The sequence below is a fragment of the Vicugna pacos genome, chromosome 2 (assembly GCF_048564905.1).
Source record: "Vicugna pacos chromosome 2, VicPac4, whole genome shotgun sequence".
NCBI classification, from domain to species: Eukaryota; Metazoa; Chordata; class Mammalia; order Artiodactyla; family Camelidae; genus Vicugna; species Vicugna pacos.
Genome location: NC_132988.1, coordinates 121,274,312 through 121,297,704, shown reverse-complemented (window position 1 = coordinate 121,297,704; position 23,393 = coordinate 121,274,312). Strand labels below are relative to the sequence as shown.

The 23,393-nt window shown below is 60.0% G+C and overlaps 1 protein-coding gene across 3 annotated transcripts in view; it reads left to right on the top strand.

The window, feature by feature from the left end:
• The first annotated feature begins 6,629 nt into the window (after window positions 1-6,629).
• UVSSA (UV stimulated scaffold protein A) overlaps window positions 6,630-23,393 on the top strand; it is a 29,063-nt gene continuing 12,299 nt past the window's right edge. The window contains exons 1-8 of one of the 3 annotated variants that reach the window (XM_072947409.1): window positions 6,630-6,706; window positions 7,562-7,661; window positions 8,680-9,010; window positions 9,760-9,880; window positions 10,587-10,919; window positions 11,634-11,746; window positions 11,844-11,972; window positions 18,697-18,805. In XM_072947409.1, the coding sequence (XP_072803510.1) occupies window positions 7,564-7,661; window positions 8,680-9,010; window positions 9,760-9,880; window positions 10,587-10,919; window positions 11,634-11,746; window positions 11,844-11,972; window positions 18,697-18,805 (1,234 nt within the window). In that variant the 5' untranslated portion in view covers window positions 6,630-6,706; window positions 7,562-7,563. The remainder of the gene's footprint in view (window positions 6,707-7,561; window positions 7,662-8,679; window positions 9,011-9,759; window positions 9,881-10,586; window positions 10,920-11,633; window positions 11,747-11,843; window positions 11,973-18,696; window positions 18,806-23,393) is intronic. The other 2 variants (XM_072947414.1, XM_072947405.1) reach the window with 2 other exon arrangements.

Here is a 23,393-nt window from a genome sequence, read left to right as displayed (position 1 = left end):
GAGCAACCCCCAGGACCCCTTCGGCCTCGCAGGCGCCCCCCCCAAGCAGTGCCTGGTAACCAGGGGCCCTCTGCAGCAGAGCAGGTGCGTGGGCCGGGAGGAGGAGCTGTGTGGGCCCCTCTGCCCCGCAGGCTCTGCTCTATGGAAGGGACTCCCCCACCTACTGCCTCGGCCCCCAGCAGTCCAGAAGCTGTCCAGTTTCCCTTTGGCAGTTTCTTCTTAATTTGCACAGCTTCTGTTACTGTGGTCAGAGGGGGCTCAGCAGCAGCTGGAGGCCCCCCGGCCTGGTCAGCACAGAGCACACCTGCTGGGCGGGGCACCTGCCCGGCTTCCCCAGTGCCCAGACTGGCACTCTGTGCTGTTAACCTCTGTTCCTGCTCCTGCAAATGATTCCTGCTAAGACCGCAGGTGGGCTCTGGGGCCCCTCGCTAACCACTCCCTCGCCTCAGGTCAGCCGAGCTTTCTGGGTTCCTCTGCTGCCTTCCTGGCCCCACCACCAAGCTTCCCTGGCCCTTGGCCTGCCCAGGAGTCTCCCTGCAAGCTGGCGGCTGTGACTCCCTGCCTGGGTCCCAGCTCTCTGCTCCCACCAGGTGCCCACACTGACCCCTGTGCCCGGGGTCCATGTCCCCAGGAGACCACAGCCTCTAGGACGTTGCTGTGCTCTGCTTGGGGGACCAAGGGTGGCAGGGCCATCTGACCTCCGTGCACAGTTGCCACCTACTGCCAGTTGGCCCCAGCACACATGTGGGCTCGTGGCCCTATGGGGCACAGTGGGTAGAGCTGTTCTCAGGGTGATGGGCTCTTCAGAGCTGCCCGCACCCTGGAGGGGAGTGACAGGGGTCTCTGCTGGCCATGCCCCCATCATCCAAGTCAGCGTTCCGGCAATGGTGGTTCTTGGTGAGAGTGGCTCAGCCAGTTCTCAGACTTGGTGAAAACGGAACCCCAGAGCTGGCTCCCTGGGCAGCTCCCCCTTCCCCTGGATGCCTTGAGCGGTGACTTCCCTTCTTCTGCAAGCTGGTGGACTCTTGGGTTGTTTCCAGGTAAACCTGCCACGATCACTCTTGTATGTGGGACACATGCGTTCTGTGGGACGACATGGAGTTGCTGGTTGTGTGTCACTTTTACTAGACAAATGGCTGCCGTGGTCCACCTCACACCACCACCCACCTCCCCAGGCCCCATGCCTGGGCTTCGAGTCAGACATTCTGTTGGCTGTGGGCACCAGCTCACCGTGGGCTTGTTTAATTGGGGTAAAAACGGCCTATGTTGAAAAAAACTCTGAGTCAACAGCCGCGTGAGCTCTGACAAGCGCATGGGCTAGCGAGCAGCCCAGGCACACAGCTCACCCGGTGCTCAGCTGTCCCTCTGGGTCTCATCGGCTCAGGTGAGCTCTCCATCCTGGCTTGTCTCCCCCAGGAGCGCCTGTGGTCACTGTGGGCTGGGGCTCCTTGTCCACCGACCCCACGAGGGACCAGGATCGGTGCCCGTGAGAGTGGTGCCCACATCTCTGGATGTGCCTTCCTTTCTCTGGGCAGGGGTCTGGGACGGGCGCTGCATCCTGGTGTTGCCGTGTCTGACTCTGCAGCTGCCCGTCTCCCCTGAGCGTCCCACCCTCTCGCGCCCTCCACCCCCCCGGCCGCCCGCCAGCACCCTTCTCTGAGCGCTGTGGGTTTTCCAGGCCGGGTCTGCATTTCTCTGACCACCTGTGATCCCGAGGTCCTTCCGGTTTGCAGAGTGGTGAGTCTTCTGCCCGTTTTTCACTAGATTATCTCTTTTTCCCTTTTTTGGGGGGGTGCGTAATTAGGTTTACTTATTTATTTATTACATGTACCGGAACTTCTGGACACCGCAGAGCATTCTAGAGCTGACCTGGCCTTCCAGCGCCGTGTTAAGTAGGAGGCTGAGGGTGGGCGGGCTCGTCTTATTTCTGGCCTCGGGTGGGTTGAGAGCGCCGTCTTTCACTGTGAAGGGGGTGTTGGCTGTGGGCTTTTGCACATGTTCTTTGTCGGGTTGAGGAAGTCTCCCAAGAGTCATTATCATGACTTGACGTTGAACTTTGCCAAATGTTCTTTCTGCGGCTAATGAAAGTACAGATGTTTTTCGTCTTTATTCTGTTGACGTGGAGAATTACATTTTATAATTTTAAGTTGTTCAACAAGCCTTGCGTTCCTGAGATAAACCCCACCTTGTGCGTTCTGTTTTTCCACATCGCGGGGTTTGACCTGCTGGTACTTCGCGGCGCGAGTCGGCCACTATGGCCTCTATCACCGTGTGACGTCTGTAGGACACGCAGTGATGCTCCCTCCCACTCCTGTGTCGTCGCTTGTTTCTTCTTAGTTTTCTCCTGCTCAGTCTAGCTAGAGTCACTTCTCTGGCAATCACTTTCCTATCAGTTTTATAGGCCATTCCAAAGAAGCACCTTTTGGTTTAATTTTTTTCCCTTGTTGTTCGACTGTTTCTGTTTGATTGGTTTCTGCTCTTTATTATGTTCTTCCTTCTGCCTATTTTGGGTTTAATTGCTCTTTTCCTTCTCACAGAGAAGATTACATTACTGATTTGGGTCCCTTCATTTCTAACATACACATTCTGTACATTTTAACGCTGTGTTCGTTTTCATGCAGTTCAAGATATTTTGTAGTTTCCCTTGTGTTTTTTCTTCCTGTGACCCGGGATTATCTAGGTGTCTGCTGGCTAACTTCCAAATATTGGGAGATTTTTCCAAGCATTTTTGTTCATCAAATTCTGGTTTAATTCTGTTGCTAGGAAATACACTCTGTAAAGTTTCAATCCTTTTAAATTTATGGAGACTTGTTTCACGTCCACATCAGTGAACGTGCGCTTACAAAGAGGTGTCTTGTGGCTGTCAGGGTCAGGCTGCTGGATGGAGTTTCATGTCCTCCTGGCTTTCTTACTATGTGATCTGTCCCTCTCGAAGAGTCTCGAAACTGGCCGTGCAAGTTGTGACTCTCTGTCCCTCTGAGTTGTCAGGTTTGCTTCTTGTGTTTTGAGTCCCTGTCATCAGGTGAAGCACACTTAGGATGTGCATTTTCTCCAGGGAGTGACCCCGTTTTCATTATGACATGACCCCCATCCCCTGCCCCCGTAATCCTCCTTGTTACCAAGTCTACTTTGGTGTGAATCCGGCCACTCTTGCTCCCGTGTTTAGTGTTCGCGTCCTGTGTTCCTTGCTCTTTTGATTTAAAGTGTGTTCCTTGTAGTCACCATACAGTTGGGTCTTTTTAATCAATTGTACACTCACCGCCTTTTAATTGGGCCTCCAGACTCTTGACATTTAATGTTATTATTGTTGCTGGTGGATTGAAGGCTATGCTTGCTGTTTTCTATTTTCCAATCTGTTCTTTGTTCCTTTTTCTCTCTTTCCCTGCCTCCTTTTGGACTATTTTTACATGATTCCCTTTTATCTTTGTTGACTTTTTAGCTATACCTCTTTGTGGTGGCTCCAGGGGGCCCGAGTACATCTTTAACTTGTCCCTAGTACCTTCAAATTACACGATAGCACTTCATGTAAAAATGAGAACACGTGCCGCCATTTCTCCCCGTCCTTTGTGCTACTGCAGTCATATTATTTTTCTTCTGCAGACAGTACATACCCTACCATAAGTGGTTATTATGTCTCCTTTAAACGATGACTTATAGAAGACATTTAAAATAAAATAAATCGTATATTTACACGTTTCCCATTTACAGAACTCTCTGTTCCTTTTGTGGGTCTACGCTTGTTTCACAAAAGAAATGTCTTTTATTTTCCCTCAGTGTGGTTGTGAAAAGACGGTCCACTGCATACGGACACTGTGCTTCCTGTCACTGCTGTGAGGACCTTGTTCCATTGTCTTCAAGCTTGTGCTGTTTTGGCCAAGAATTCTACTGTTCTTTTGTCCAGGTCTTTTTCTCTCCAGCTGCTTTTGAGGCTCTGCCTCTGGTTTTTGCCACAGTTTGAGAAGGAAGTGCCTTGGGTGGTTTTCTTTGTGTTCCTGCTGTTTGGGGTTTGTTATCCTGAAAATCCCAGTTGGTTCTTTTACAGACTTTTCATTCTCACAACAATTCCTCTTGGCCAGTTTTACTTACTTATTCAGCATTCCACAAGTGTTGAACACCTAGTGTGTGCCTGACATCTTGAAACAAAAAAGATCTCAGTTCTCACTGAGCCTATGTCCTGGGGGCAGAGGAGGAAAGAAAACCCAACACACTAATAACGAGATGGTGAGCCTGTGTGACAGAGGGTTAAGCTGCAGGACAAAGTGGAGGAGGTTTAGAAGGGCGGGGCAGTCAGCAACAGAGGCGAAAGGCTGGGGAGAAAGTGCTGGGGTGGGGTGAGCAGCCTTCCAGTCGGAGGGGGTGGCTCCTGGAGACCAGAGTGGCTGGAGTGGCCAGTGGGGAGCAGGCACAGAGGACGTGGGCGGCCAGCACAGATAGGAGGGCCCTGGGGACTGATAGAAGTTTTTGTTATGGGGTTGGGGTGGGGTGAAGGGATCACATGGTCTGACCTTCTTTAGAAGGTCCCTCTGGCCGCTGCAAGGTGCATGGCCTCTTGGGGTCCAAGTGCAAGAGTGGGGAAAGGGGAATGACAGCGGTGACCCACTTATGGGGTGGTAGCAGCGACCTGGTGGTGGCAGTGGGGTGATGGGAAGGACTCCGATTCCTGAGTGGACTGGACATGGGGTGAGAGGAAGAGGGGTTCCGGGGGACTCTAAGGTCATTGGCCCCAGTGAGTGGATAGACGTCTGTCCATCAGCTGAGACGTGAGTGCAGGGGCACGTCACTCAGGCAGTGCGGGACAGGAGGCTGGCCTGGACCATGCAAGCCCTGCAGGCAACTTGGGTGGACACACGGGCAGTGCAGGAGGGAACAAGGGAACGGACAGCTCTCTAGGAATTCTGGGGCAATGGGCTGGGGAGGGAAGTTGGATAAAAAAGGTTTTGTTAGGACAGAAGCAGCGCAGTTGAGCTGATGGGAAATGGAATTACACTGTAGGGGGAATTACACAAGAAAGGGGAACTGCTGATGGGTGCCTGGAGCCGGGCTCACAGGGAGGGCTGGCGTCCTGGGTCCAAGTGGCTTCCCTCTTTCTGAAGAGCTACTCACAGATCTAATCCACATGCCACAAGAGCCACCCTTCAGAACGCACAACTCAACGTTCCAGCCTGGTGATGAGGTTGCACAGCCCTAATTCCAGCTCACGCTGTCACCCCGACAGAATTCCTGCGCCATCACCGGCCCCATCCCTTCCCTCCCAGCCCCGGCAACTACTAGTCTGCTTTGGAGTTGACTTTTCCAGACGTTTTGTGTAAGTGGAATCACGACACTTGGCCTTTTTGACCACCTTCTCTCACTTAGGGTCGTGTTTCTGAAGTCCATCCACGTCCGTTTTAAGGCTGAAGACAGTCGCGTTTGTTCACCATTGTCTGCTGACAGACACTGAGCTGTTTCCACTAAGCAGTTGCCGCTACGGCCACGGCGTCCACACTTTGGGGTGGGCCTGTCTTTGGTGCCCTTACCCCACTCTGCCCCTACCCTAGGCCCTAAGAGAACATCCAGCCTGCCCCCTGACACCTGCTGGTGCTGCCCCGTGTACACTAATGCTCCCCGGCCTCCTCGCTGGGTCAAGCCAACCTTCCTGGGGGAGGGCAGGGGCAAGGGCTGGAGGAGGAGGGGTGAGGGCACAAGCTGGATTGGGGCACCCAGCCTGTGTCAAGACCCCGAAGCTGCAGCACTGAGCAGGACGGGAGAGGAGGGCTAGCCGGGCTGCGTGGCTGTGAGGCCCCTGGGGCTGTGTTGGGGCAGGTGCTCTGAGCCGGGGAGGTGGCGGGCAGAGCCCCAAGGGGCGGTGAGGGGTCAATGTTTCATGATGGCCCGGCTGCCAGTGGGTCTGCCTGAAGGAAGTTCATGTGCCGGGGAACACCTGGTGCACGCGTGCAGGCGGCTGGACCGTGGGTGCCACCTGGGGGCCCTGGCTGTGCGAGGAGCAGACGCCCAGCCCGTGTCCCGCCTCCGGGACGCTGGCCACAGGCAGGCGGGAGATGAGCCAGGGGAGGGTCCCTGCGCTGACGTCAGACCCGGGAAGTGGACCGCGCAGGTGACGCTCGAGCCGACAGCGGGGGAGCAACCCTTCGAGAAGCGCCGGGGGCACCTGCCGAGGCCCCCCGCCCGATCCCGTCCTCCAGGCGTCGCGTGGGCCCAGGTTTCCGGCGTCCCCGGAGAAACGCGCAGAGGCGCCCACCCGGGAGTCCCGTCGCAGGGGCCGGGCGCTGGGACCGCAAACCTGCCCCTCACCAACGCGGCCGCGCCACAAAGGCGAAGCACGCGCCCCTCGGGCCGGCCCCGCCCCGTCACCGGCGCCCGCGGCTCCTTTAAGGACTTGCTGCGCCCGCCCGCCTCCTTTTTCTTGCGCGCCGCCCTCCCCGACTGCCCCGCCCGCGCCGGGAGCGCGCCTTGCGTCACCGCGCAGACCTCGGCCTCGACCCCGCGTCCGCGCCTCCGGGTCAGGGCCAGCCACTGCTGGCGGAGCTCGAGGGGCACGTGATGGGAGGTGGGCGGGGACTCCTGCGGAAGGGGCAGGCCGAGGTTTAAGTGGCCGCGTCGCCCGGGCCGGAGCGAGCCAATGACCGTAGGGATCTGGGGGCACGTGACGGCGGCGGGCCCTTCGCCGGAAGGGCGGGGCGGGGCGAGGCGAGCGACCGGGTCGCCGGTAGGTGCCGAGGTGGCCGCTCCGCCGGGCGGTGGTCGCGTTGCGGGGCCGGAGGCGAGCCCTCTCTCCAGGGCGCCCCCTCCGTCCTTCCCCCGGGACGGCCCCTCTCCCCTCTCCCAGGGCGCCCGTCCTCCGTCCCGCGGGGCCGCCGCGCCCCGGTCTCAGGGACGCGGGCCGAGTCGACCCTGACGGGTCCGTGGGCGGCGGGGGCGGCGGGAGCGCTCCAGCTGCCGATCGTGTGCTGAGCCGGCGCCGGCGGTGAACGTTGCGGTCAACGAGCACGCCTGTGCGCACTGGCCCAGCTCCTCCTTCCACCCGGTGAAGCCGAGCTCTGCAGCCGGCCGGGCGTCCTCGCCGCTCCCGGCTCGGCCGGCGCCGAGCGGCGCGGCCCCTCCTTCCCGCCACCGCACTTGCCTCTAGGAGGCTCCCCGCGCGCAGGTCCAGTCGCAGCATCTCGCCCTGCGGTCCGGAGGCCGCCTCGTGGCCTGTGTCGAGCAGTAGTGCCGACGGGGAAGGTGCGGCGGTCCTGGGAAAGCGAGCTTGGTGTCACTCGGACAGCCTCTTCCCTTGGCCTCGCGGAGCCTGCCGCGCCTGTGTGGCGTGGCCCTCCAGAGCTCACGTTCTGTTGTTGCCCTTTCCTTACTTTTCCTGATGACCACCGAGGAGGCCTCGTTGGCCTGGCCCGGACCCTCACCCTGAATTGTATTTCAGCGCTCAGGGGTCATCTCACAGAGGCCAGGGCGTGAGGACCCTAGCCTGGCACCCACACCCCAACGCCAGCACACAGTGCAGCCCGGCAAACATTTGCTAATAAAGCTGAGGTGGTTATTTAGCGTTTGCATTACGTGTTTCTAGATATGGATCAAAAACTCTCAAAGTTGGTAGAAGAGCTCACAACTTCAGGGGAACCCCAACTGAATCCTGAGAAAATGAAGGAACTGAAGAAAATTTGCAAGTATGTCTTACAAAGTCCAACGTTTCACGGTGACTGGCTGGCTGAGCACGTCCGTGACAGCCCTGGGAGACTGTGGGGCTTCCCCTGGGGTCAGCGCGCCCCTGCCTGCCCCCACGCTCCGCCCTCTGCTGGGAAGGACCAGCACAGGACACACATGCGACGCTTCCCCAGAGCCAGCAGCGCCCAGCCCCTGCAGGCGGTCGTGTTTTGGGCAGTGGTCCCAGGGTGGGGGAGAACACATTCAGGCTGTGGTGGTGTCTGTTTTCTGTGTGTGTGTGTCCTTGAGCGCTTCTGTGTGACTTGCAGGTTGGCGCGTGTCTTCCTCTTTATTGTTGGAATATGTGGGGGATACGTGGGGGGAGGCAGGTTAGAGGTCACAGGAGCCGGGCTCCGCAGGGCCTGTCTGTCCTTAGAAGGCGTCCGTCTCTTCCACTGCTGAGAGCCTCTCAGACGTTGGGAACTTAAGCTGAGGAGGTTTACTGATTATCCTTGTGTTGTATTTACGAAACGGGAGAAGTTAAGAAGTGATTACATCTTGATGCAAAGATTTTAGCTCATATCAGGTTTTGCTGCGTGCTCTGGAAAGTCCCCCAACAGCAGGGCTTATGGGGGACAGCTAGGAAGAAGGGCAACAGGAGAGGCAGGGTGCACACCAGCCCTGCCAGGGCCACTCTCAGAGGCCCACAGAGCTTCCCAGGGGGCTGGGAGGTGTGGCCAACCTCTACCAGCCATGAGTGAAGGGGTGTGGCTGGGTCCCAGTGAAACCAGGGGCACTCACACTGAACTTCACATAGTTTTCACGTGCCACAAAGTGTTATTTGCTGATTTAATCAGAGTAAAAACCACTCTTGGCTGGTGGGCCATACAGAAGAAGGCTGGGCCAGATTTGGCCCAAGGACGGTAGATGGTCCAGTCTGCTTAGGAAAAAGAGAAAAGGATTGTGAGAGGGCCTGCATCCCTCCCACTTGTGGAGCCAACTTGTCCTCGAGCACTTGGTGAGGACGACTTCTGTCCCCAGGTCTTCCGAGGAGCAGCTCAGCCACACCTACCACCTGCTGATGGCCCAGCTGAGCCAGGAGCACGCCCAAGTCCGCCTCTCCACCTTCCAGGCTGTGGACGAGCTGTTCACCAGGTCTCACCAGTTCAGGATGCTGGTCGTTTCCAACTTCCAGGAGTTCCTGGAGCTTACGCTGGGCACAGACCACGAGCGGCCGCTGCCGCCGCCCCGGGATGTGGCGCAGAGGCTGAGGCAGGCCGCCGCCCGGGCCGTCCGCAGCTGGAGCGAGAAGTACGGCGCAGCCTATAAGAAGCTGGCCCTGGGCTTTCACTTCCTACGGCACAAGCAGCAGGTGGGCCGGCCCCGCGCTCTGCTGCTCTGCCCGGGCGGGGAGACCCGCCTGGGCCCTGGGCCTCTGTCCCCTGCGCCGGCCTGGCAGTGACCAGCAGGGGGGTTGGGGGTGGGGCTCCCAGGACTGGAGAAGCAGCTTTGCCTGTGGGTGGAGCTGAGCCTTGGGACCTGATTTCCACCAAAAGGTGGAAAAGGAGGATGAGAGTCCGCTGCGCAGACGCAGCCCTTCACTGCATCTCCTGCACTTGGGGGGCCGTGCTGCACTGTGACTTCCTGTGTGGGTCCACTGAGGGCTCTGGCCGGCGTTGGGTGGACGAAACCCCCCCGGGACCGGCTTCAGCCACCCTCCCCCAGCTGCCTGGCCTGCTCTTGGCCTGTGGGCGCTGCCTTCCCGTCGCTCCTCTGGGGTGCACTCTTGGGTGCAGTTCTCAGGCCCGTGGTTGCGGGCCGGCAGCCTCCCCTCCCGCTAATTGGAGTGAGTTTGCCGCCTTGCCACCCGCAGCGTGCTTGGGGGCTGGAGAGTTTTTTTACCTCTTACTTTGTTAGGAAACACCACTGGTTGTGTTTTTAACAGGGGTTAAACGCCAGAGTTGAATTTTAAGAGTTTTATACTTTAAAACACTGTACGTGAACTCGAGATCCATAGAGTTTCTGGCCAGATGTTAGTGTGTCTTTTCTGAGGCCCTTTTTTGATTCTTGTTTCCTTGGGGTCCTTTGTCGTCAGGTCTAACCTTTATCGACACTTCTCAGGTGGATTTCCAAGATGTGAACGCCAGAACCCTGGCAGAGAGAAAGCGAGAAGAGGAGAAACGGCACCGCTTGGAGCGGATCTACAGGGAACGATCTGAGCGGGCGGCCAGGGAGATGGAAGGTGAGAGGTCGGCCTAGGGGTGCCCCACCCACTGCCACACCTTCCCAGGCGGTGCTTGCAAGCCTGCTTCCAGCTTCCATCTTCCCATCCGGCCAGTTCCTGGCGAGGGTAGGGGACAGAGCTCAGGGCTTGAGGGATGGAGTGGAGGGAGGGGCCCCTGCAGGCCATCCACGCCTCTCCTGCGGCTCCTGGCGGTCACACTTGGGAAGTGCACCCCTCCGTGGTCTGAACCTCCAGGTCCGTCTCATGGTGTCTTTGGTCTTGCCAGCTTCCTTCCCAAGCCCCCACCATTTGCCTCTGGCAGCCGGTTCTTCCTGTGAGGGGCAGCCAGGGTGTGAGCAGCTTGGGAGGTGGCCTGGGTGAAGGCACTTCCCGAAGCCTAGCCTCAGGAAGGCTGCAAGGCAGGGAGAGCTGGTCCACCCCAGGGAAGTCCTGGGTGAGAAGTGGCCAGGGTGGGACGGCAGAGGTGTGCTTGGGCTTGGGGGAGGCCCTGGCCACTCCCTTCCACTGGTTCCGCCCTGGCGGCCTCTAGCTGGGTGTCCACAGATGCGCCACCAGCCCCGTCACAGCTTAGGTCAGCACCTGAAGGTGTTAATCCAGCATGTCGCAGAGAATGGCTTTGCTGCGGCCAAGTGGGCGGTCTCGAGCTGGTCACCCAGGGGCCCTCCCTTTGACGGCCCTGCTCACAGTGTTTCTGTCCTACCAGAAATGTCTGGGGAAATCCGCAGCTGCCTCACGGAGGTGGAGAGCTGCTTCCAGCTGCTCGTGCCATTTGACCTTGACCCAAGCCCAGGGGCCGCCTTGCCCGCCATGGCCTCCGCTGTGGTCTCAGCCGTGGCCAGGGAGGGTCCCCACGACCTCGAGGATGAGGAGCAGCCCTGCTGCAGCAAGGCCCTGGCTGCCTGTGCCCCCCTCCCAGGAGCTGTTGGTGTGGAGGGGCCCTCGGAGGACGAGGACGAGTTCAGCGACCAGGAGGGGTTCGTGCGGTGCCATGGGCTGGGCTCCCACAAGTACACGCTGGACGTGGAGCTCTCCTCAGGTAATGTCTCTCTTGCCCTCCACCCAGGCTGCGCTCACACCATGCCTCCTTGACTCCGGATCTCTGGCTTCTCGGGGCCGGGAGGCAAGGGGTGAAGGAGGGGTGGGGGTGACTCAAGGCTTGGGAGTCCTGTGTCCAAGGCCCTCGTTGTGACACAGTCCTGGCCATGATGGCGGGCCTGACTCTCCGAGTGATGGGGGCCCTGGAAGAGGGGTCAAAGGGTGGCTGGAGGAGAACATGGTTGAGAAACAGCCTCTTGCCACTTGTGGTTTGCTGGTGCCGTGGGGTGTGGGTGGGGCTGGAGGGCAGCTGGGCTCTGTAGCTGTGGAAATACCTGTCTCCCTCAGGCACCTTGAACCCTATAAGCTCCAAGGAACTTACTGCCACGTGGCTGGGGGCTGGGGACGCAGCTGGCCCGCAGGAGGTGGGGGGCCCGGGTGCAGATCACTGGGATGGCGGGGCTTGGAGGGGGGACCTGGGGCTGAGGGGCGGGTGGGGCCTTCATCCTGAGAGCAGTGCAGGGAGGGTCCCTGGTCTGCCCGATGTGTGAGAAGGCACTGGGGTCAAGGCAGCGAATCTCCTTCTGGGGCCAGATCTGGGGTCCCGGGCAACGTGTGGCCGGATGGGGTGTGGGGCAATATGGTGGCCCTGTCTGAGGTGCCCAGGTGTCTACCCAGGTAGTGGTCCTCGTGGTGATCCGCATGTGTGTTGCAGACAGCCTGAAGGTGCGTGAGGATGAGGACAACTTTGCCGTCATCCAGGCAGCCCAGGACGCTCTGAGGCTCATCCAGAACAAGTTCCTGCCGGCTGTGTGCTCCTGGGTCCAGGTGAGGCATGTCCCCCAGCTCAGGCCAGGTTTGGGGGTAGGGGCAGCTTCAGGGAGGGAGGGCACCTGGCCCGTCGAGTGACGTCCCGTTCTTGCAGCTGTTCACCCGCACGGGGACCCATGGTGGGCACTTGGAGGGCGCCATTGACCTAAAGGCGGAGCTGGAAACTGCCCTGAGGCGGTCCCGTGAGCTGGACATCTCACCCGAGGCGGGCTGCAGGAGGCAGGTGAGTGCCGCCAGCCGGCTGCGGGGACCGCAGGGGCCCTCCTCTCTCACCCTAGCTCAGCCTTCTAAGGAAGCAGGCGTCCCTGGGGGCTAGGCATGTTCTGGTTTCTTCCTCACTGGGGCCTGACTTTCCCAAGTGGGAGCTCTGAACTAAGGGACCAGAGGCCACAGCCAGGCCCTCCCCGTGGACGCAGGGGCTGGGACGGGGTCTGAGCAGGCGGGGCAGTGAGGGGAACGGGTGAATTGGGTGGAGGCCTCAAGGGGGAAGATCATTAGCGAGCTTCAGGCTGGAGGTGCTTCTGTCTGCGTTGTGGCCGAGGCTGCCTGTGGGGTTCAGAGTCAGGACGTCTCCCTCCTGGCTTATGCAGAGGCCCAGGGCGAGTGAGCTGGGTGGATGTGGGGACTGGTGCCCATTTTGGGGGGCGGGGGGAGGAGCTCTAGGCCAGACATCTGCTGGGCGTGTGGCGCCACCTCTGAGGCCCTGCGTGGTTCGGGAAGGGGGAGGCCCTCTGCTGGCTGTGTCCCCAGCGAGGCGGGGCACGTGGAGAGACCTGTGGGCCTGATGCAGGGGCCCTGAGGGCTGGGCAGGGGCGAAGCCACTTGCTCTGGGACACTGGGTGCCTGTGCATCCAGGCCCCTCTTGTTGGCTCACACCAAGACCTGGACTTGTGTGTTCGAAAGGGACCCGGAGAGAGCTGGGTCCTCCGAGGTGTCCCTGGGGGTGCTAGCCCGGAGGGAGCAGCCACAGATGGCTCCCATCAGCCTCTGGTTGGAAGCCAGGAAATAGACGTCAGTGCACCACACGGTAGGGCCACCCCAACCCTGAGCTGGGGGAGGCGCCTGAGTGAGAGGAGGGGTCAGGAGGAGGCCCTGAGACGGGAGGGCACCGTTCCCCGTTGAGGGAAAGATGGAGTTCGAAGCCCCTCGGATTTGGAGTGGGAGTGGTTGGCACCGCGAGCCTGGCGCCGAGTCCTCGCTGCTGGGGGTCGCATGGGTCCTGCGGGAGCGACGAGCCGCTGTCCGCCTACACTTGGAGGTGTACGGCCGCCAGGGGGCGACCCTGCCTTTCTCCCGAGCCGCGTGGGCGCGGGCGGTCAGCCTGGCGGCTGTGGACTGAACAGGAGATAAGTTAGTTCTGTGAATTTCGACCAAGATTCTTGTTTACAACGAAGAGAGTGTTTTCTGGTTGGGGGAGGAGGACTGCCCCGGCCAGCATGGCCTGGCAGGTCGGGGTACTTTACTTCTGAGCCTCGGCGGACGCCAGGTTGCCGCGCCGGGCGGGAGGCCGGGCGGGAGGCCGGGCGGGAGGCCGGGCGCCTGAGCGCAGCCCCAGAGCCGCAGGCCGCCAGCCGGCTCCGCGGGGCGACTGCGCGCGGCCCCCGTCAGGCTCCTCCGCGCGCTGGGCCCCGGAGCCGCGCTGCCCCCCGCCGGCGGCTGCGGGGACCCGTCGCCCGCGTGGCGGCTGGGCGGCTGAGCGGCTCCGCAGGCCCGCTGCCCAGACTAGACTCGGCGGCGGCGGTATCTGCGCATCTGCGCCCGCGCCGCGCGCTGCGGGGATGAGTTTCATCGACCAGCGTCCCTGGCTGGTCTCCGCGTGAAACGTCCGCGGTCTGACTCCTCCCCCTGCCGCTTCCCCGCTTGGCTCGGCGGCCTTCGGACCTGCCGGCAGAGTGGGGAGCGCTGATCAGCGGCGTGTGGTCCAGGGTTTTGGAGCCGGACGAGCGTGTGACGCCTGGGTCGCGGTGTGACGGCCCTGCGCACACAGGTGGCCCCGCCGCGCCGAAGGCGTGCGGCGTGCTCTCCCCGCGGCCGCCTGCCGACGTGCCTTTTTTGCGATTCCCCTTTTCTGTCTTTGGTGCCTTGTTTCTACGCTGTTTCCTTCTGACTTCGGTGTTTTGTCCTCAAAGAACATTTCAGCCAGTTTTAGTGTGTGTGACTGCTTGTTTTATGGAGGGTCTGCCCAGTGCCCTGCGGACGTGGTCGGGGATAAATCTTCACCAGGTCAATACGGAGCACTGGTTGGTGGATTTAGTTTGCAGCCCCACGGTTAGAGGAGACGTGTAGTGATCGGAGGCTGCTATGTTCATTAAACTGATAAAAATCCTTTCAGAACTTTTTAATTGCCTGCTGTTTAATTACAGAGCAAAGACCACTTACTTCATATCGTGTAGTTAACAAAATACTAATTTCCCACCAACCAGTAAGTCAGAAAAAAAAATCTGAGCACCAGTCTGTTCAAGCTGTTGGCGGCATGGGCGTTTTGCTCGCTGGGCTACACATTTCCACGCCGTGCTGCCTGCATGGACGCCCCTTCTCACTAGCTGGGCTGGTGTGGCAGCCACGGGGTTTTAGCTCAAGCACACCCTCGCTCTCTGCAAAAGCAGACAGAGCTTGAGCCTCTGGACTCTGGGAGAGGTCTCTCTGTTGTTTGCCTGCTGCCTTTCGGACCACCTCCCAACCCATGCACCTGGGTGGTGCGCGGGGTCCGCCACCAGCACGAGGTGGAAGCAAGGCAGCTCCCCACAGTGGACACATTTCTGACTGCTGGGGCCGAGTGCTGGCTGCCTGCAGGTGAAAAGGAGAGCGGGAACCCAGGGAATGAAATGTTGACCCATCGGGCACCCAGAGAGGCAGGAAAGCTAAATCAGCCAACCGACCGGCAGGACCTTGTACTGAGCAGGGCCAGTAAACAACCTTCCTGGTGACGCGCTCCCTCCATCACCTTCACGCTGAAGGCCGCACTTGAGGGCTGGAGCTGGGGGAGGGGTCTGCCCGTGTTCTCGGGAGGAGCTCTCAGCTGCTGGGGGCCACCCTCTCCACCCGCAGCCCCTGTGTGCTTCCACAGCGTATCCGCCCAGCATCCTCCAGGATGGCCCTCTCCTCTGAACCTGTTCACATGTGGTTCCCATAATCGCAAAATCAGGCCTGTGGGGAGATTCTGTTCTCACCCACATTTTACAGATGAGAAGACTGAGTCTGGGGGAGTTTGTGAACCTTCCCACTGAGGCCAGGCTGCCACACCAGGAACCCTAGGAGGTCTAGCTGTGGAGGAGGGCATGGTAGTCGTTGGGGCAGCAACCAGGGCTGAGAGCCAGCCCCGCAGGATGTGGTGTCGGTTACAGGAGGTGCAGGCAGTGCCCCCGCTCTGCGTCCACTCACACTGGCAGCACTGAGGCCGCATCTTACGGGAATCCAGCCGTGAGGCCTGGTGGGGGCACCCGGGGAGAGGGAGCTGCTCATCTGGGTGCAGCACAGACTCAGGCCACCCAGCCTCGGCCTAGAAACACGTCCAGACGTCCAGCTGACCCAGAGCGGCAGTGGCCTCCTTGTGCACCCCCGAGCAGCTCCCAGGGCTTGGCCTTTTCAAGCCTCCATCCCGCTATGACGGCCACTCTGGGCCAGGTGCCTGGCTGCCCTGGATCCCAGACCCCCGTGTGTGCTGTCCCCAGTGCCTGCGTGGTCGCGTCCATCCTCTGCCCTCTGAGGTGCGCCCACTGCAGAGATGCACATGAGATACTGGCTGGGCTGGGCGATTTGCGCGGCCTTCCAGGGAGGGCATTAGCATATAAATAGCAGCCGTGGCGACGACCACCACAGCTGAGCACGTTTAATTTTTAGTTTATAAGATAGAATGGGGTTTTAAATGCGTTGCCATCAAGCCGCGGAGACAAATGCAGCTTTGAGCTCACTTGTCTGACGAGGCCTTACATCATTTTTTTAGAAAAGGGAAACAGACACACATAAAACTGAACAAAAGTGATTTCTTGGGTGGAAAGCAATGGAGATGGCGCCCCGACTTAATCAGGTCGCGCGGGATTTGTTGAGTGGTCCAGCCATGTCTCAGTCCGCCCCGGCCTGCAGACCTGGGAGGCGGCTCTTCCCAGCCTCCTCTGGTAATTAGCATCCCGCTACCTGCTTCTGTAAACTGATTACATTGTATATTTTAGCCGTTCTGTTGCCTGTTTAATTATGATCACAGAACCTCATTTTTCTAAATCCTTTTAACTGTGGGTGAGAATCTATTTGAATGAAACCGGAGGGAGGCCTGGGGCCGCCTCTGGAGGCTTCAGTCCAGGGGGCTGGCCTCTCCCAGAGCCTCCGGCCCCCAGGCCCCAAGGTCTTCACTTGTTAGGGAGGTGGGCGCAGGCCCTGGGCAGGCGGGCTTGGTGGGGCCTCTGGGCCCCCAGGTGAGGGGTGGGGCTGGTTTCCCCAGCGTATTCTGTGATGTTTCATCAGGACTGGGAAGCCCAGCTCCCAGCAGACGGCTCCCGAGAGCAGTTAGTCTGACCCCACGCTGAAAGCTGCCCACCTTCACCGATTCCTCCTTGGGCCGGTGACCACCTTCCCAGCTCCTGGCAGCGTCCACACGGCCCTGCTCTGCCCCCAGCGCCTCCCTACCCGCACCCAGTGCTGCCTTTTGACCCAATCTGTGCCCTTGAACCTTGAGGGAATTGCCACCGCACTGCCCTGGAGCCCTGGGCGGGCCCTTCAGTGTGCTCGGTGGAGTCTTCCCTGCGGCCTCAGTTTCTCCAGCCACATGCTCCTCCAGGGCCTGGGAGGCCTGTCTGGCCTGGCTGGTGGGTTGCTTCCTCCCTCTGAACAGGCACTTGGTTGCCCGGTGTCGCGGCCACAGGACACCTGTGTCTCCAGACACCAGGTGCTGCTGCCCTTTTCCCACGGTTCGTGCGTTCAAGCTTGAGTGCGGTGTTAGCAATGACGTCCCTGCTTCTGTGTTGCCGTCGTTTGAGGGGTCACCCCAGCTGCCAAGGAGCGGGAGATGCGAGTGTGGGAGTGATCACCGCGGTGGCACCTGCTTGGGAGCCCTGGGGTTGTTCCTGGCAGAGCTGTGCCTGGAGGCCGGGCCAGGGACCAGGCGACAGTGGGCCTGACAGCCCTTCTGGACACGTGTGTGGCCTCGTCAGCGCTAATTTAAGGACAAGGGAGCTGGGGCTCTGTATTTAATCACAGGGATAAACAACTTTGGTTGGGGGGAAAGAAGGTATAATTCCTGATAGTTAGCAGAGCAGCTGAGTATTTTGGAGGAAATGAAAATTCAGTAAAAGTCCCTGGGGAAATTCAAGGGTGTGGACAATAAGCATAATATTTTATGAAAACGACCCCCATATTTAAAAGCTGGCACTGTATGTTATGCATTGTAGCACCCAGTCCACAGCTACCTTTTAGAAAATTAAAACACATAAATTCTGTTTAGTGTTTGATACGCGCTGCACAAGCCAGGACCGTAATGCCCGAAAACCTTGGGCTGCTCTCCACCTTTCATAAATTCCTGGGTAGATTCTATACAAAAATAATTTTCAGGTCCGCGGCTCATTGTTATTCAAACGTGATTGATCGTCGCCATTTGCCCGGCTCGGGAGTTAAGTGCCCCTGTCATTTCCAAAGAGTATAATTGGGACGTTTCACAGGTCAGCGGCGGAGACAGGCTTCCCTTTTGATCAGTGTTAGACTGATAACAAAAATTACAGTTTCCAGTGATTAATGTCTCCGTGCTTCCCAGACTCACCACGAGCCGTGCGAGCACAGTGTATTTGCATCTGATTAGGGCAGCTCCTCTGTGGCTTCCTGGGTCCCTGGGTCCCGGGTTGGTGGGCGGCGTGCTAGCCAGGCCTGGGCTGGCGGCCACCCCTGGCCCTGCAGTGACTGTCGGCGGGGGCGGTGCCTGCTGGCCTCCTCCCCAGGGGTCAGCGGGCCCAGGCGGCCACCTCGGGTCTCCGAGCCACAGTGTGAGTGGACTCTGGGAGGGGGTGCGTGCATCAGAGGGTTACAGCCGCAGCTGGTATGGACTCTGCAGGGGTCACCTCTCTGGGTATCTCCTTGCGGTGGGTTCTTGGGGCAGAAGCCCCTGCTGATCTGAGTGGGCCAGAGGCAGAAAGGGGCCCCAAGTGTTTCAGCTGGGGTTGGCCATAGGGCAGAGTTCCCAGTGCCTTCCTACTCTGGAAAGACAGGTCCCCTTGGGGGTTGCTGAGGATGTGGGGTGAGAAGGCTGGGGAGCAGGAGGCTGAGCTGGCCCAGAGGGGTGCCATGCGTCAGGGTCTGAGCAGGGAGGGCTGCTGACACGTAATTCCCGCTCTACACGGCCCTGGTGCCTGGTGAGTATGTGTGGCCATCGGTCGCCCTGCCCTTTGGGGGCCCTCTGCCCTCATGAGGTAAGCCCTTCATGCTCAGGGTCCCTGCTGCACCCACTAAGCTAGGCGGTGCCCAGCAAGCAAATGGGGGCAGAGGGCGGAGAAGTTCTAGGGCCCTGGGCTGGGGGCAGGGGCTCTTTCAGGCCTCTGGGCCCCCCAGGGGTGGCACAGGTGCCCGTGTCTTGCCGAGTGGGCGGGGAGGGCAGCCTTGTCTGGAGAAAGCTTTTGCTCGGTGGCTTTTTAACAAGTCATTTTAGAGACAGAATATTCCGGAAGTGCTGTGGTCACACCGGCACCAGCGGAGGCCTAGGTGGATAGGCCTGGCTGGAGCTAGAAGGAGAGCCAGCATCTCAGGCCCTGCCATTACCCCGGGCTCTAGGGGGCTGAGGCTGTCCCCTCCGTGCATTTCATGGGGACAGCTGGCGGAGGATTTAGGGAGGGAGCAGGCGGGAGATGACAATAGGCACATCCCTCGTGGTCGCTGCTAAACCCCAGCCTGGAGGAAATACACAGGGGCAGGACTGGGGGTCCTGGGGCTCTGCCTGCGGTTCCTTCACACAGATCTGGGGGTTTCCACAGAAGGCGGCCCCCGGGGACGAGGACCAGGACGAGGATGAGGACTTCGTGGAGGTCCCGGAGAAGGAGGGGTATGAGCCCTGCATCCCTGAGCACCTGCGGCCTGAGTACGGTGAGCGGCCAGAGGGGCCCGGGGGGCATGAGCTCACGTCCGGTCCGGGGCCCGCCGAGTGGGAAGCAGGCCCTGGGTCGTGCTGGGCACTCCAGGCTGTGCCTCATGGTCCTGAGGTTCCCCGTGGTCCCGCCCGGCAACCCTGCAGAGCTGCTTTCGTGGAAAGTCCTGTGATCCTCCCTCGTGAGCAGGCTGCTCGCTGGCCCTGGGTGGGCGGGCCCTGCCGCCAGCTCCTGCAGGGGTAGCAGGCTGTCCAGACCGAGGCCCCTGACTCAGCACGCAGGCCTGTGCTGACTCCTCACCCAGCGGCCTCAGGCCCCACCTTGGCGCAGGACCGCCCTGCTTGGGGTCACAGAAATCTCGGGACCGGGGTCCAGGGCAGGAGGGGCACCCTCCAAGCTGAGAGCAGGCCTGGGCTCCTGCACTCACGGGAGGGCGTTGGGGCGGATGGTGCGATTCCTGAGCCATGGGGCCCTTTGGGCTGCGAGGGAGTCGATGGCCGGGGCCGCTGCTGCTCAGTGGGTGGGGACCGCCACCTCGTGCCCTCGGGGCCCCCCTGCTGCGCGGCCGCCATTTCTGTAAGTGCCACAAGTGAGGCCGCATCCTCCTTGCCGCCTGTGGAGTCACGGGCTCAGCGTCCAGCCGAGAGTCTGTTTTCTCCAGGACGCGGAGCACAGATGCAGTTCGGGGAGTGCCCGCCCACCTGCGACTGACCAGTCTTTCCTGTGTAGAATTTTCTTCTTTCCCAGAAAACCTCCAAAAGCCAGTTCTGTACAGGAGGCATCTCTCATCCAAGGAAGCAAACAAAAACAAGAGCTTGTGGGGTTTGTGGCGAAGTGGTCGAGGCGACCAGAGTCTGAGTGTGGGGTGAGGTGTAGCGTCGTCGACGAGCTTGGATGCCTGGAGCCCAGGGTGCAGACATGACCCATCGCGGTGTCGTGCCAGATTAACGGACGGACTTCCCGACCCTCCAGTGTTCGGCCTGTTTACTCTCTGCCTGTGCCTGCTGGCTCGTCTCTGGGCACCCCAGGGCAGCGCTGTCCCCCACCCCCTGCCCACTGGGCCACTCCCGTGCCCTCTGTGCTTCCGTGTCCTCCCAGGTGCCCAGCCATCTGCCACCCGCAGCTCATGCTGCCCCACACCCACAAGGCACACAGAGGTGCAGTGACTGCCCTCCCACACCCAGAGTCCTGCCCATTCCCTGGGGCCCTGCCCACTGTCCCACCCTGGGTCAGGCCTCCCGGAGGGCCCGGCTCTGAGGGCACCCAGCCCCAGCAGGCACTTGTCCTCCTAGTAGAGGCCCCAGGCACGAGAACAGGGGTAAACCGTCCTGGTCCTTCCTGGTCCGGACGGTCTGTGAGCCCTCGTCCGAAGGGCCCCACCGGCCCAGGGGGCTCGGAGGCCCTCTCGGTGCTGTGGGCCTTCGCCACTGCCTGCACCCCACCGCTGCTGCTTCCTCGCGAGGGTGCCGGTGCCAGCAGGTGGGCGCTGGAGCTGGGTGGGGACGCGGCCTCACTGAAGTCCCACGGGCCCACGGCCGGTGCTGGGTGAGCCAGTTCATAATGCTGGCTTATGCTCTGTCGCTGCTTTTTCAGTTGAACGCGGTGAGCCTGCAGTGGATTCGGTCTAGATCCACACGGCGCTCCTTTTCTTTCTCAGAGTTTTCACAGAGGGGCGTTTATCTTCCCCTTAATCCTGCCGTTTCTGTCAGGACGTAATCTCTTTCTCAAATTTACATTTTAATTACAAGGCCAGCTGAACTGGCGAGATCAATACGGTCGAGCTCGCTGCCGAACTTCGCGGGAAGCCCTGGCCTCTCCATTTCCTGCCATCGATCCCGCCCCCACCCCCGCCCCACTCTGCTTCAGCGCTTCAGGCCAATAGCGGCCACTTGGTCAATTTACACAAAAAGGGGGATTTGGACATTTTTATGGCTCTTTCTAAAAGCCACCTTGGGAGTAAATTTGAGCCGAGATCTGGTGCTTCAGTCCGACGCCCTTGGGCAGTGGGAGCTGTGCAGCCCCCAGTTTTCCCAGGGGTCACTGTTCTCTCCAAAATCGCAGCCCGCGGCCTGGGGCATGCCTGCTTTTTGGGTTCTTACTTTGAAAGTATGTCATCGAGACTGATTTTTCTGGGACAACGTGAAGCTGGTAGTGTTTTTTCAGTGCCGAGTACTTACCCTGCTTCAGCACGCTTACCCATCTTTTTAATGGTTTAAAACAACAAATCAATGAAAAATACATTTCATTCTTGTAACTCTGAGGAATTCTCACATTGATCTCGCGGCTGTGATTGTATCCACCTAGGTGCCACGGCAGCCACTTACCAGCCGCGCTGCCGTGTGTGCACCCGTGCATGCCCGTGTCGGGGTCTGCCCCAGTGGGTGATGGCGGTGGGGGCATTTGGAAGTTTTGTGACCACCTGGGATGTGTTGGTGACTTGGCTGGTCCCGCCTACCTTCCAAGTGTGCCCATGTCTCCAGGGCTCATAGCCAGGGCACTGCCAGGTGGCCCTCCCCCACCCTCAGCCACGGGCACTTGAGAAGCAGGGAGCCCCCCACTCACAGGGTCCTGTTAGACCTGGAAAGGTGTCTGGAGCAGGTGCCGGCAAGTGTTCTCTGGGGTGGGGGGTGGGGCTGGGTGAACATTTTGGATTTGTGGGCCACGCCAGGCCTCTGTCGCAGCTCTTCTGTCGTCTGCAGAAGCACCAGACGGCACACTCACGGGCGCCTGCCCTGAGCCCAGAGGCTGCGTGCAGACCCTGCAGCAAAGAGCCAGGCGCTGTGACAGTGGCCTGAGCAGGGCCTCCTCCTTGCCCAGGGAGCACTTCCCTTGGTGTCCAGTGCTCAGTGCTACGAGACGTCCTTTCTCATTTGTCTCTGTAAGTGGAGGACATCCTGAATTCTGTGCAGGTGGATGGAGGCGTGGTGAGGAAAGCCGGTGCACGGGGAGCATGGGGGCGCAGACACGTCTGCGCTGCCGCGTCTGCTCCTCTGGTGGCCCCAGGGGCTGTCCCCTGGTTGTCGTGGCCGCTTCTCGTGTGTGCTGGGAAGGACCGCTCGGGCGTGAAGTCCCACGATGTCGGTAGGAGAAGCCACGACTCCACTGACCCCGGGGTCCCGGCCGCCGGCCAGGGTCCTTGGAGCTGCTCACGTCTGCACATGTGCTCGCTCCTTGTGTTCCCTCGTTAACAAGGCCTGGTTTCTCCTGGTGTCTGTCAGCTCAGTTTTCTCCTGGTTCCCGTTTGCACAGCAAGTCTTCTCGTCCTTTTATTTTCAGCCTTCTGTTGACCGGTTGCTTTGAGTGGTTCTCGGGTGGACTGGGGGCTGGGTGTTCTTAGGCGAATCGGTCTGAGTGATTTTAACCCACCTGAGTAGTGGCCGCTGGGGTCCCAGCTGTGCTCAGTGGCCCCCATGCTTCTGTTCTCCAGACTTCCTTTTCCGCTTGCCGTTGCTGCTGTTTCCTTTTTCCCACTTTTTGTGGGCTGGATAAACTTCTCTTCTGCTGGTCTTAGAAGTGTTCATGTGGTGTAAACGGAGCAACGAAATGCTGTGCTTCAGGTGGTTTCGCCCAGTCTGGGTGTCACCCTCATGCTTACTGCACACCCTTGCCGCATGCTGTGTCCACTCCGGGCCTGCACGAGGTCAGGGACGTGGTTGCTTCCCTTGCCCCGGCCTCCGGGGTCGTCCGGGAACCAGTTGAATTCTGATTGTTGTGGAGGCTTGGGCTAGGGGGAGCGAGTCCTCCACGCCCTCCAGAACCTACCCTGCCCCCAGGCGGGTCATCATGCGGAATTGGGTGGAGTCCCCTCCTGCACCTGCACATTGAAACCTCGCGTAGCTGGGTGTGAAATTCTGAATCTGGGTGGCGTTTCACCAGCGTGAGGTGCCTTCCGAGGCCCTTCCCTCACTGTTGTGTTGGAGACGAGGGTCCCCGCGAGCACTTGTGGCTTTGGGGCATCGGCTTTCTCCTCGGAAGCTCTGCAGGCCTCTCTCTTCACATCTGATGTTCTTGTGTTTCCTCTTAAAGCACTAGCGTGTTTGTCCTCCCATCTCCTCCGTGACACTCACTGAGTCCCTCGGGCCTCCTCAAAGTCCTGGAAGGCTGGGCTCTTTGCTTCTCCCACTGCTTCCTGCACACCGGTTCTCTTCCTCTCTGTCTGGGATTCAGCGATGGGGACGTTGATACTGGTGCATCTGCCCTTGATGCCCCCAAACCGTGGGCTCCTGGGAGCTTGTTCCCTCTGAGCACCTTCGCACGTCCCGCGGCCACCCTCCCCGCTCTTCCAGCCACCTAGAACTTGTTGAGGCCCTGCTTGCCTGTGGGCTTCCGTCCGGCGGCTTCCTCTCCCAGGGTCCCTGTCAGGTCTCTAGCTCTGGCTTCTGGTCCTCCCTGTCCTCCAGATACTTTGTTTCTTTGTTCACCTGTGTTTCTCCTGGCAGTGCAGGCGCTCCACTCCGTGGAGGGGCAAGTGCTCTGTCCTGGCCAGGGGCTCCCGCCGGCTGTTGGGGAAGGGAGATGACGCCCTCAGTGTGGGGTGCCTCTGGGGCCCTCTGGGCAGCCTGGGAGCCCCAGTCCCTGTGCCCAGC